The following is a 12309-nucleotide window of genomic DNA, read 5'->3' as shown; positions in this document are numbered from 1 at the left end:
TACTTTTGACTCATTTTCCCAAGTTTGTTTACATGCTCCATTGAACAGTCTGGTCTCGGCTGGTCATGAATGTGTTTTCTCTATCGGCTTGCTATCTGAAAAAGCAGTAATTATCCGACTGGTTCATTCAGAAATCTCTGTAAATGCCTCAACGAGGATTGTCTGAACAGGCATGAGTTTTTTCAATTCCCCCACAATAAGGAACAACTGTTCATATTATCTCCCATCCCTTTGCTGTAAAATATAACTGAAGGAATAGTGCCAGACAGACATGGGCCATTTAACTTGTACCAGACGCAGCTAAATACACTCTCCAGTGTCCATGAAAACAGGCGGTTTAGAGTGTGATTTAACTAGGTCTGTACTATGCACAAGATAGATTTTTGAGTGTAAACATTTCGATAATGGAAGATAAATCACTTTCCTCTGGTTTAATCTTGTCGGCCATCTATAAAAAGGGGTTGGGTGGTGGTTTTAGAAGAGTTGGTGAATTTAAATCAGAAAATGAATCTCCTTTTTTGTATTTTATGACACATCTCGCCTTCCAGAGGGATACCACCAAACCATAAAATGGTGGGGGTTTTTTTTAAACAATGTTGCTTGAGTTTAATTTCTTTCTCAACCTTGTGTTGTAACAAAATGGGCTGAATAACTGTTGTTTTTAAGGGAAATACCATGCAGTTAAAGAATTTATATTGCACAGAGCAGCCTAACCAGCATTTGTATCAACAACGCTCCACCAAGATCATAAATAAAGTGACATGCAACGCTGGTTGGGAAAAAACAAACCCTGAAAGCCATCTAAGGGCACAATCCTGTAATCTTGCACTTTGACCTTCAAATTAAGATATTAAAATAATAACTAAGACTACTCTATTTTGAAGGACGAATTTGGTCTATCTAAAACACTAGAAGAATGTGCAACATCTAAATGTGAGACAAATGTCCCCAATACACACACACACACCCAGGGCCAATTCCACAAAGGCTTTTTTTAATGTTTCCAGTAAAGGTGATGGAGATCTTGATCCTGCAGGAAAATATCACACAGGACTCAAAAGAGCTAAAAATTGCCCTTCTCATAAAGCGTGTCACCAAATGTATTCTTCTCCTTAATTTTATTTGAGGAGAGGGTTGTCAAGAGCAATATTACGTGCGTAATCGCAGACACTGACACATACTGCTGTCATATATTCTACATCTGGATAAATAACAAATTTAACTTTAAAAAATCATGCACGCCACACACAGCAGCTTTGAGTGTCCCACCACACCAGTCAGGGACCAAGGGAGACAAGACCTATCATGTCTCCCCTCAGTGAGAGCAGACATTGTTGACTCGCTGTAGTCTCGGAGCGCTCAGCCTGCGTCCCACCACAGCTATGCACTGTCTGACCAGAGCCTCGGAGCAAGGGTGTGCAGACTCACACGTTTATGGATGCATGCAAACATTACACAAACAAAGTCAGAAACATATGCATACAGGTACAAAGACCCATACATAAACCAGTCTCACACTTTCTCTAGTTCTGTGGTTTGCCCTCAGATCCACTTTGTCACAATACACTGAAGAGCAGGAAAACATTCACTTTCTTTTGATGTTCCTGACCTTTAATTGTTCAAAATTAAGACCTTGCTATTGATTACCTCATACATCCGTTATACCATAATCTGAGTGGGGGTGTTTCCCGTTTGGGGGTAGATGTTACACCTGCCAGACAGTTCTCTAAGCTCTCTGGAAACCACCTTGGGTTGAAAAGCCCAGTTTCTTCTCCACAAATCCTCCAACCCTGGGGCTCAAGTGTGCCAGTCTGTCAACAGACATTAAGCTGGTAGTTTCAAATTCTACTTAAAGGACCATGAGACCTAATCCCCAAATAAAAGATACCTGCGTACAATAGCTTCTTTAGAGACTAGATTTTTGGTATTGGAAGCGTAACGGTTTAGTTTTTTAGTCAGAGTAGTATTGCCCTATCCGGTTTGAGTGAGCTTTGGTTGCAAGCAGGTAAACAGTACATGTGGAACACAAAAGAAGCGGTACACCGAATATGCAATCTTATCCCTCCTGTTATCCTTGGGGTCAATTTGACCCCATTCAATGTTTAACGTATCTAAAGAAATGGTTCACATTATTTATTTTTTTGCTTAGTATTTCATGACTTATCCTAATTTAGTGAGGACTAATGGTTAAACATAAAATGAACATGAAGATCTTTTTTATATGTCCTGTACGCACTTTGTACGCATCGGTGTTCCTTGGGGTCAACAGACCCCAGGCTGTTATAGACAGTAGTATAAAACATATAAAAATGTCAACATTTTACACATATTTGTGTTGATTGTGTAAAATTATATGGACGTGACTATTACATGCAAATGTATCATTGTAGTTATTGGTCCTTTAACAACATTACATTACATTACATTACATTGCATTTAGCTGACGCTTTTATCCAAAGCGACTTACAATAAGTGCGTTCGACCAACAATCAAAAAGATCTTACTTTAACATTTTATTTCAGTCAGTGAGATTTTATGGTGATTTAAATATTTTTCGATAGTCACATAATAGGAGTTCTGGATGTATAAAGGGGTCTGTGGGGGGGAAGGTTGGGGTAATGTTTTATTTAAATGGTTATTTAGGTAGTCAACTAAGATACCTAAAGAACCAGAGACATACTGTACATTTTGGTTAACATTTGGAATATGATCATTGTCTTGAGTTTTAAACTACTGGGGTCAAATTGACCTCAGAGGATAAAGGGTGCAAAGTAAATCTGAGGATAACAGGAGGGTTACAAATCTGACGATGACTAAGTTGTTTTTATTTGCTTAAAATTGGCTTGTTAACTGGTTACTTGTGAAACAATCCAATCATAGACGTAGCAACTCCATTCTCACATCTGAAATTGCTAATCCGACTGTTAACAACAATTGGGAAATATAGGCCTGAATAGCTACACTGGAACCCCAGAAATATTGAACTTCGCCCCCGAAGTCCTATTGCATAAGAACAATAGCCAATATATTGCGTTCGACATTATATCAACAGTAAAGTGATGTTAATCCCTTGAATGTTACCAACCACACCTGGGTTATCCTGTTGTATTTCACACAGGCTCCGCCCTCTACTGGACTCTATGGGTACTACTCTCTATCATGCTGTGCGTGCTTTCACCTACTGAGTTTACGTAAACGTAGCCGGCCAATCGGGGCGAGCCTACCTGAATGCGCGCGCAGGCCCACAGTATATAAAGGCGGCTACACCCAACACCCGCCGCCCACTATCCTTTTTTCTCGTCAGACGAGCTGACAACCGAAGAGTTAAACGAACGAAGATTAGAAGGAAAAATGGACTCACCATTACTGGAAGCTCGGCCATGCACCTGCCCTGGTTTGATCGCGGGCGCCGGTCTCCACCACCTCTGCTTAGAGTGTTTGGGGGACCAGGATATGGCCGAGGCGGTGCCATTCACGTCGCCATTCCAGCGGGGCGGATGACTCCGTTTGCCGTTGTCGGGCACTTCCGGGTCCGGTCCATGGAGGTCCACCGCCCTAGGTGATGACTATGGCGGCGGAGCGCAGCTGCTCCCAGCGGGCAGCAGGCTGGGCAGGGAGCTGAAAACAGCTCTGCCACGCTACCGGGTGACAAGGCGACTGCAAATAAACACGGGTGTGTTGGGCATCTCGCTCATTGCTGGAGATGCCCCCACCTCACCAGATCAGAGCGATTATTTGTAGCTTGATCGTTGTCTGCCGTGTGATATCCCGGTGAGGGATCACGCCGCATGGCACTTTCCAAAAGGACCGTGTTGTTGATCTCCCGGGCCGGGAGCCCCCGTGTTTACGGAAGGGCTCTTTGGATCGATTTCCTTGGTTACGTGGGTGAGGAGTAGTCGCAGCGTGGCTGCTTCTTGCTCATCCCCAGAGGAAATAACACTGTCCCACACTCCCCGCCCCCTCTGTAAACTCCAGTATAGGAGCCAGCAGGTGGGCGCGTGCACGTGAGTAACCGAAGTTTGTGTGCAAGAGACACACTCTCTTGCACACTGTGCAAGAGAGTGATGTGTGTGTGTGAGAAACGCATTCAGTTTGTTTGTTTGTAGCCTTTATTTAACCAGGTGAAAGCCCCTTGAGATCAAAAGATCTCTTTTTCAAGGGTGACCTGCAGGACATTAGTTACACATGTAACATAAAGTGAAAACGGTTGCATTTATCCCAGAGTAAGAGTCATCTCTCTCCACATTTCCACTTTTCACCATAATGTCCGTTTCAAAGAGACGGCATTAGGACAGAGCCGGCCCCACGGGAGCTGCCGTGGTGCGTTCAAGGACCTCAGTAGAAAATCGGCCCTTTTCTGTGTCAGCCCCGATGCCAAAACTCCCTTCTTATGGAAAGGTTTGGCAGCGGAGTAGGCCACCAGCGAATACTACAGCTTCTTAGCTTTGGCTCCACAGCTGCTGGCATGTCCCCTGAACACAGTTTTGTGGGGAATGGAAGCCCCACAAAAGCTGTGTACTGACAGAGTAGAGGGGCAGGACACTGAGACTGGGTTACTCACTCAAGCTTTGCAGCGTCCCTCCTCCATTCAGGGGCAATAGAGAGTCAAATCTATCATCCTGGGTGGAGATAGGTTTCCTTTAAACAGGAAGTCGAAAAGAGGCCCTGTTGCATGAACGGTGGGTTTATATATACAGTCTATGATTGTAACCCTAGTTCTAGAGTGATGTGTGTGTGTGTGTGTGAAAAATGCATTTAGTAAAGACTATGGCATTTATCCCAGAGTAAGAGTCATCTCTCTCCACAATTCCACATTTTCCCCATAATGTCTCGTTGAGATCGGCAAGGCCATTTTCATACGATGTTAATTGGACACCCATTATGAGGCGCGGCCCCTGTGACGGCCCGTACACACAGCAGCTTTTGGTGATTTGTCCACCGCTTCCAGCGCGTCTCCGCCCATTGACTTTGAATGGGGATGACGTCACTTTCCCTCGCTTGTCGCCGAACTGCATTGTGGGGGGGCGAGGCGAAGATTTCCAGGATGTTCAGGATTCCAAAGTTGAACAATGTTCAACTTTTGAGGCTGAGCTGGAAGCGACAGCCAATCAGATCCGTTTATGCAAATCTGACAGTTCAAGCGCTAGCCAATCAAACCGCGTGCAAGCTGGGAGAACCAGACCCGCAGTTCATTTCTATATTCCACAAAAATGGAGGAGAACTTAGTTATTGCGGTAGCAAATCACCCGGTTCTTTATGACCAGTCCCTATTTACTTACCGGGATACAAACCGGAGGAACCAGGCATGGAGGGAGGTGGCAGAGGCAGTGGGTGAAACTGGTAGGTTTTCGCTTGTTTGGGGATTTTATATCCAGTTTACTTCGTTGCTAGTTTACTTCGTTGCTAGCAAGCATAGACAGTATCATTAGCCAGCATGGAATGTAGCATAAAATAGCACCATAAACATTAATCTCATAAATGTTCAAAATGTTAAAAAAAATAAATGTTCATCATAGCCCTTCCTATTTGACAATGGTGTAGAAGAACCGGGTTTTTTTGCTTTGTATGTCGGGGGCGGGATATTCATGTGATATTCATGTGATTGGTTGTTGGTCGCGAAATCCCCAAGCTGTCAGACACGCCCAGCTCCAGGATTTTCAAGATTTGGTCAAAGCTGCTGTGTGGACACACCCAGAGCCGTATAATAGAAGAGTTACGACAACGGAAGTCCAAAAACGGTTATCGTCACGTGGTTCATGTAGACGAGGATCGTTCCCCGGAAGTTCATGGCGGGCAATGTGAATGCACTGATAACAGGAGATAGAACTACGATTTTTGGTAATTATTAGTGAATAAAGGTTTTGATTTGCAATATTTATACAACAAATCGATATGTGTATGTATTTACATCAATATGTTTTAAAAAATAAAATAGAATTTGCTAATATTAAGTGATAATATTAGGATTAGTGTGAACAACTAGTTTACATGTTAGGCTAACAGTGCCTTGTTAAAGAGCCTGTTGCTGTTTATTTATAGCTTTGAATTCTTTAAAACCAATATTATCTTCTTAAACTTGTATGGTAGTCAGGAGCATCACTTTCTAATGTTTATTGATATATTTAGAGGGAGGGGATCTAAAGTAATGCTTTAAAATTCAGATTAGATTAATGTCTACCATTTTCTTAAATTCATGGTAGTTTCAGTAATCCCATGGTAATTGAGGACACAAGTTATCTAAATGACTAATGTCATCTTTATGGCTTTCAGAAAGGACAGGAGACCGACAGGTCAAAGGACTAGCAGCAGCAGCATGATGATGATGATGATGTTAAATGTGTTGTTTTAGGAACATCCATTGCAAATACATGGAATTCAATAAACATTGAATAGCATATCATGCAGTTTGTCTGTGCCTTTTCCTCCGTGTTGTCCTGGTTTGCTGTGCTGCCTCCTAGTCGCCACCATGGTTTGCTGTGCTGCCTCCTAGTCGCCACCATGGTTTGCTGTGCTGCCTGGGGATGCTCCAATCGCTCCGAGAAAGGAGTACGAATGTACAGCTTCCCCACTGACACAGAGCGGAGGAGGCAGGAGCAATTTCACGACCAACAGCAAACAAATATGTGAGGTAATTATATACAAACACTGCATTTGCACTTTTTCACAAAACGAAAACCACACCATTGAGAAAGCTTAATGTTTTGTTTAATACAAAAAACAGGGAAAGGCTTGAAAAACACAGAGTTGAGACTCAGGGTGCAGGGTGAGGGTCTCAGTGCAGGTATTCAGGCTCCATTGAATCCCCCTCTGGTTCTTGTGCTGAAAGAGGGAGTAACAGACAGGAGAAAGGGTTATACACACCTATATAGCACACCTATTGGATGGGAAATTGCCTTGGGGAGATAAGGTGTGGTCTTTGTTCCCAACTGAAGTTATGGAACTTTATTATTTGTGAGTTTAACAAAGTATGACAAATGGCATCAGTAACAGATGTGATATGAATTTCTATAAAGTTGTCTCACATTCTTGGTCATATTTTATATACAGTATGTAATGAGTATAACATGTCCAGTAAGTATAAAGTGTTTCCTAATACTGTGTATTCAACCACTATGGAATATGTATGTGGGCAGACAAGATTCAGACACAGTTGTTCTGTGTGTGAAGTAACCTCAAGTCACTCCGCAGGCACATTTTGATGCAGACCAGTTTGTCAAGACAAAAAAGGGCAAGACTAGGCTGAGAGCAGAGGCTATACCCACCATCTTCGTGCATCGCCCTGTGGTCAAAAAGAGAAGGGCCCCTGCACCACGATTCACCCCGGGACCTGTATCTACAAAGCCCATAGCTCATGATCACAGCGATAGTGTGAAAGGTGACACAGGTATAATAAGTATGAACTCTTAGTAACAAAAGTAATATTTCTTATTTTTAAGTGGTATAATATTTTAAATGTTCGAACATTTACAGTGCCATGTCTTCTACTTACATTAGTCTCAAAGATTGAGGGAAGAAGGGATGAGGAGACTGAGAGAAAGGAAAGTGAGGGTGAAGAAAGAGAGGACATGGCTAGTGAGGAGAGACAGGGAGGGCGGACACCACCCACTCAGCCAGCAGCCAGTCAGCATACGAGGGAACCAGCAGCCAGTCAGCATACGAGGGAACCAGCAGCCAGTCAGCATACGAGGGAACCAGCAGCCAGTCAGCATACGAGGGAACCAGCAGCCAGTCAGCATACGAGGGAACCAGCAGCCAGTCAGCATACGAGGGAACCAGCAGCCAGTCAGCATACGAGGGAACCAGCAGCCAGTCAGCATACCAGGGAACCAGCAGCCAGTCAGCATACGAGGGAACCAGCAGCCAGTCAGCATACGAGGGAACCAGCAGCCATTCAAACAGATCTATTACAACAATTAAAGAGAAAATTAAAGAGCCAAGAAGGAATCACCAAAAAAGCAAAGGCTGCACTAAGAAAAATCAGGAAGGAAAATGCAGCTCTCAAGAAAACAATGAAAATTAGGGACAAGAAATATAAGAAAACGTTTTCAAAAGACCAACTGAAGGCATTAGGCAGACTCACCACAAAGGGGATGAAATGGAGCAATGAGACAATTAAGAAGGCTTTAAAAATTCGCTTTGCGAGCGGACCAACGGGTTACAAAACTCTGCAGGAATTGAAGATTCCCCTTCCAGGAATAAGGACACTGCAAATAAGGATGCAATGTGTTAAGTTTGAGCCTGGTGTGTTGACAGAGGTCTTTGATTTCCTAAAATTGAAGGCAGATAAATTGACAGACCTTGAAAGGGAGTGTGTGTTGACCTTGGATGAAATGGCAATCACACCAAGTGTGGAGTTAGACATGATTACAGGCAAACTGTACGGTGATGTGACTTTACCAGGTCACACAGGGGTGGCAACACATGCTTGTGTGTTTATGTTGGCTGGAAACACAACACGGTGGAAGCAAGTAGTGGCATATCATTACACTGGCAATTCTACCAATGGAGCAGAGTACAGGCCAATCATTATTGAGATAATACAGAGGGCAGCATCCATAGGGCTACATGTGCTTGATGTCACCACCGACATGGGTAGCCCTAACCGAGCCATGTGGAAATCCTTTGGGGTGGACCAAAATAAAACATCGGTGCCACATCCAGCAAAACCAGACAGGCAGCTCTATTTCATGCCCGATGTCCCACATCTGGTAAAAAATTTAAAAAGTGCCCTTGTCCGTGGGCAGGTCTTCATAATTCCTGAGGATGTTGTTAACAGAGAGAACCTCCCCTCTAACGAGGTTTCTGTGGTCCCCATTAAGGACTTATTGACCTTTCAGGAAGGGATGGCCTTAAAAATAGCTCCCCATCTTTCAGCTGCAGCCATCGAGCCAAGTCACTTTGATAAGATGAAGGTTGGTCTTACTCTAAATGTGTTCAGTAAGGCTACAAGTGCTGGGCTGAAATACATGGTGCAGCAAGAAAACTGCCCTCTGTCATACCTGACGACAGCGTGGTTCCTGGAGCAGGTTGATCGTTGGTTTGATCTGATGTCATCTCGCCATCCAATTACAGCCCTGAGCAGTCTCAAGATGGAGGAGTACCAAAAGGCCATCACCTTCCTCCAGAACATCGTCCATCTGTTTCGTGGGATAAAGATAGGTCAAAAGGGAGGTTGGAAGCCTGTTCAAACAGGGGTGATAATGGCAACAACATCAATTTTGGCCATACAAGAGGAGATGCTTACACAAGGACACAGGTTTGTGTTAACGTCAAGGTTCATACAAGACTGCCTTGAAAATACATTCAGCTGTGTGAGGTCTAAAAATCCTGTCCCAACTCCAGTGGAATTCCATCATGCACTGAGAATCATATCTGTGGGGCAGTTCCTCACCACCATTAGCTCTGGGAGCTACCAGGAAGACCACAGTAGCTTTTTGGCAGACTTCTTGGACACAGGGAAGCCAAAAATCACTCCATCAGTCAGAGTGGAACAGCTGATGGCGGTGAACAGAGCAGCAGCACCTGACCTCACAAAAACTGAGAAATGTATTCTCTTCCATCTTGCAGGCTACATCGTCCACAAAATCATCAAGTTTGCCAGCATCTGTGAAAAATGCAAAATTGCGACAGAGCACCATGATGAGAGTCCTTCTGGTGACAACAGCTTGTTAGTGGACTTGAAAGACTTCAAGGCAGGTGCTCTTTGTCGTCCCTCCCAAGAAGCCTTTGACTTCATTCACCAAATTGAGGAACTATTTAGGACCAAGACTGGTTCCTCCCTCATGCAGCTCCCCAACGCAGTGGGTGTCTTGGAGAAAGAAGCTCAGGCCCTCTCCAGCAGGCTTCCGTCATGCTGTGGAGTACAACAAAAACTCGTAAAAAGATTTATACGGCTGAGGCTGAGAATTGAGGCAAAACAAATCAGAAATGACAGAAAAAAAATAAAATTAAAAGATGGCCATTTTGGAAGCAAGAGCCAATCCAAAAAGGTGAAAAGGAACAACAGCAGCCAAGCTACCACATCCAGCAACCCCCAAACAGATCCACAGCTGCAATCATTTCCATTAGCCGTTGCAATGGAAATATTTGGACTAAACATTGCTCTTCCACCTGCCAGCACCCAGCTAACATCACTGCCCCTCCACCCGTAACATCACTGCCCCTCCACCCGTAACATCACTGCCCCTCCACCTGCCAACATCACTGCCCTCCACCTGCCAGCACCCAGCCAGAGGAGAGCAAACAACAAAAACAAGCAAGGTGTCCCGTCATGTACCTGGAAGTTTGGGTTGGCAAAATGGAGTAAGAGAGGGACTTGAAAAACCTTGGTGGCTCTCTACTCCTGTTGTTACAGTTGTCTTGGTTACAGCTCTCACGTGTTTTTTTGTTGCCATTTCCACATCTTTAGAAAATATGAAATAAAAAATTGAAGTGAAATCAACCTCTTCTCTGGAGAACAAACTTTGATTTCTCTGTCTTGTGAGTTTGCAGTCTTGCTCCTCCACCTGTAACATCACTGCCCCTCCACCTGCCATACAGTAGGTTACTAACAAGATTACTTATATAATACAGTGATATAATACATGTTTAGTATGCTTACTTATATAAAACAGTAGTATTAAACTTACCTTGTGTTTTCACACTCACTTAAGTCCCTCTCCCTTTGCCATCAATCCAAAATCAGCTGAGCTGCAACATTATACAGGCAAGTAATAATCAACATAATCACAAGGACACAATATGGCTCTGCTAGAAACACTCACTCTTACACGCACCAAAGTTATATTTATCTAATATTTAACTCCCTCCACCCCCGCATACAATCCCGTTTAGAAGCCCCTCTTCTCTAATTCAACAACGTTGGACCAAATGACATTAAGAGAACGGAATTTACAATTAAAAGGTTGTTCAACGTGTGTTGCTAACTTGCTTCGGTATCCTAGCTTGATCTGTTATCTGTAAACGTTCCCTAAATCTACTAATTTAGGGATAATCCACTGACATCCTTTAATACACATGTTAATTTGAATCAGATGTACTGATAATATCCGCAATATAAATCTTTAAACTTCTTCTTACCTTTAAAAGTCCGTCACGAACGGTCTATTATGCTGCAACTCTACAGCTCTGCTAGCCTTGGCGCTAACTTCCGGGGAACGATTGAGAGGCTCCACGATCCGCCATTGCTGTAAAAAAGTGGTCCATTGGAGTGAACGGAGATGTCATAACTCTTCTATTATACGGCTCTGGACACACCGTGAGAGTGGCCGCGGTGCGTTCAGGGACCTCCGCAGAAGAACAGTGGGTTACGTAGTGTAACTCTAGTTCTGGAGTGATATGTGTGTGTAAAATGCATTCAGTAAAAACGAGTGCATTTATCCCAGAGTCAGAGTCATCTCTCTCCACATTCCACATTTCCCCATAATGTCCGTTTCAAAGAGACATTCTCAGATTAATGCCTCTTTCTCTCTTAGAGAAAACAGCATTATGGCGAAGCGCGCGCTCTCACGGTGCATGTCGTGGTGTGTTCAGGGACCTCAGTGAAAAATCGGCCGTTTTGTTCATTGAGTGGAAACTGCATTATAGAAAAACGGCCCTTTCTGTGTCAGCCCCCCATGGGTCAAACTTCCTTTTATGGAGGGTTTGACGGCGGAGTGGGCCACCAGAGAGTACCACAGCCTCATAGCTGCGGCTCCGCAGCTGATTGCACATCCCCTAACACAATGTTATGGGGAATGGAAAATCAGTGGTGTATTAACAGGGCGGACGGACAGGACACTGAGACTGGGTTATTCACTCCAGTTTTGCTGCATCCCTCCTCCGTTCAGAGGCATGAGAGAGGCAAATCTGTCATCCCAGGAGGAGATAGGTTTCCTCTCGGCATGTGCTCTCTCAAGTCAGAGAGAAGGGGCACTATTCCCTGTACTTCCTGGTTCCCAAGAAGACAGGAGAATTCAGGCCCATTCTGGATCTTCAAATGCCTGCACCAGCACATTGCATGCAAGAAGTTCCATATGTTAACTATGAAACAGTTACTGTGACTGGTGCAGCCAGGCGATTGGTTCACAACCATCGACCTGAAGAACGCTTACTTTCATGGCGAAATGGCTCCAAAACACAGAAAGTATTTGCGTTTTGCCTTCCAGGGGGTAGCCTACGAGTACAACAGACTGACGTTCGGCTACTCCCTATCCCCACGCACGCTACGGCGCTGCAACCGCTGCGGGACCATGACATGAGGGTGTTCTTTTATCTGGGCGACCTCATAGTCATGGCCAGGTCCAGGGAATGGGCAATGTTTCACACAGC

At 44.2% G+C, this 12309-nt stretch overlaps 1 protein-coding gene across 1 annotated transcript in view; it reads right to left on the bottom strand.

The window, feature by feature from the left end:
- The window catches only part of abcc6a (ATP-binding cassette, sub-family C (CFTR/MRP), member 6a), a 46652-nt gene extending 42730 nt beyond the window's left edge, over positions 1-3922 (bottom strand). The window contains exon 1 of the mRNA XM_034202454.1: positions 3362-3922. Within this exon, the coding sequence (XP_034058345.1) occupies positions 3362-3472 (111 nt within the window). The 5' untranslated portion in view covers positions 3473-3922. The remainder of the gene's footprint in view (positions 1-3361) is intronic.
- Positions 3923-12309: the final 8387 nt, after the last annotated feature.

Source organism: Gymnodraco acuticeps, unplaced genomic scaffold (assembly GCF_902827175.1).
Source record: "Gymnodraco acuticeps unplaced genomic scaffold, fGymAcu1.1, whole genome shotgun sequence".
Classification (NCBI taxonomy): Eukaryota; Metazoa; Chordata; class Actinopteri; order Perciformes; family Bathydraconidae; genus Gymnodraco; species Gymnodraco acuticeps.
This window is presented reverse-complemented; position numbering and strand designations above follow the sequence as displayed.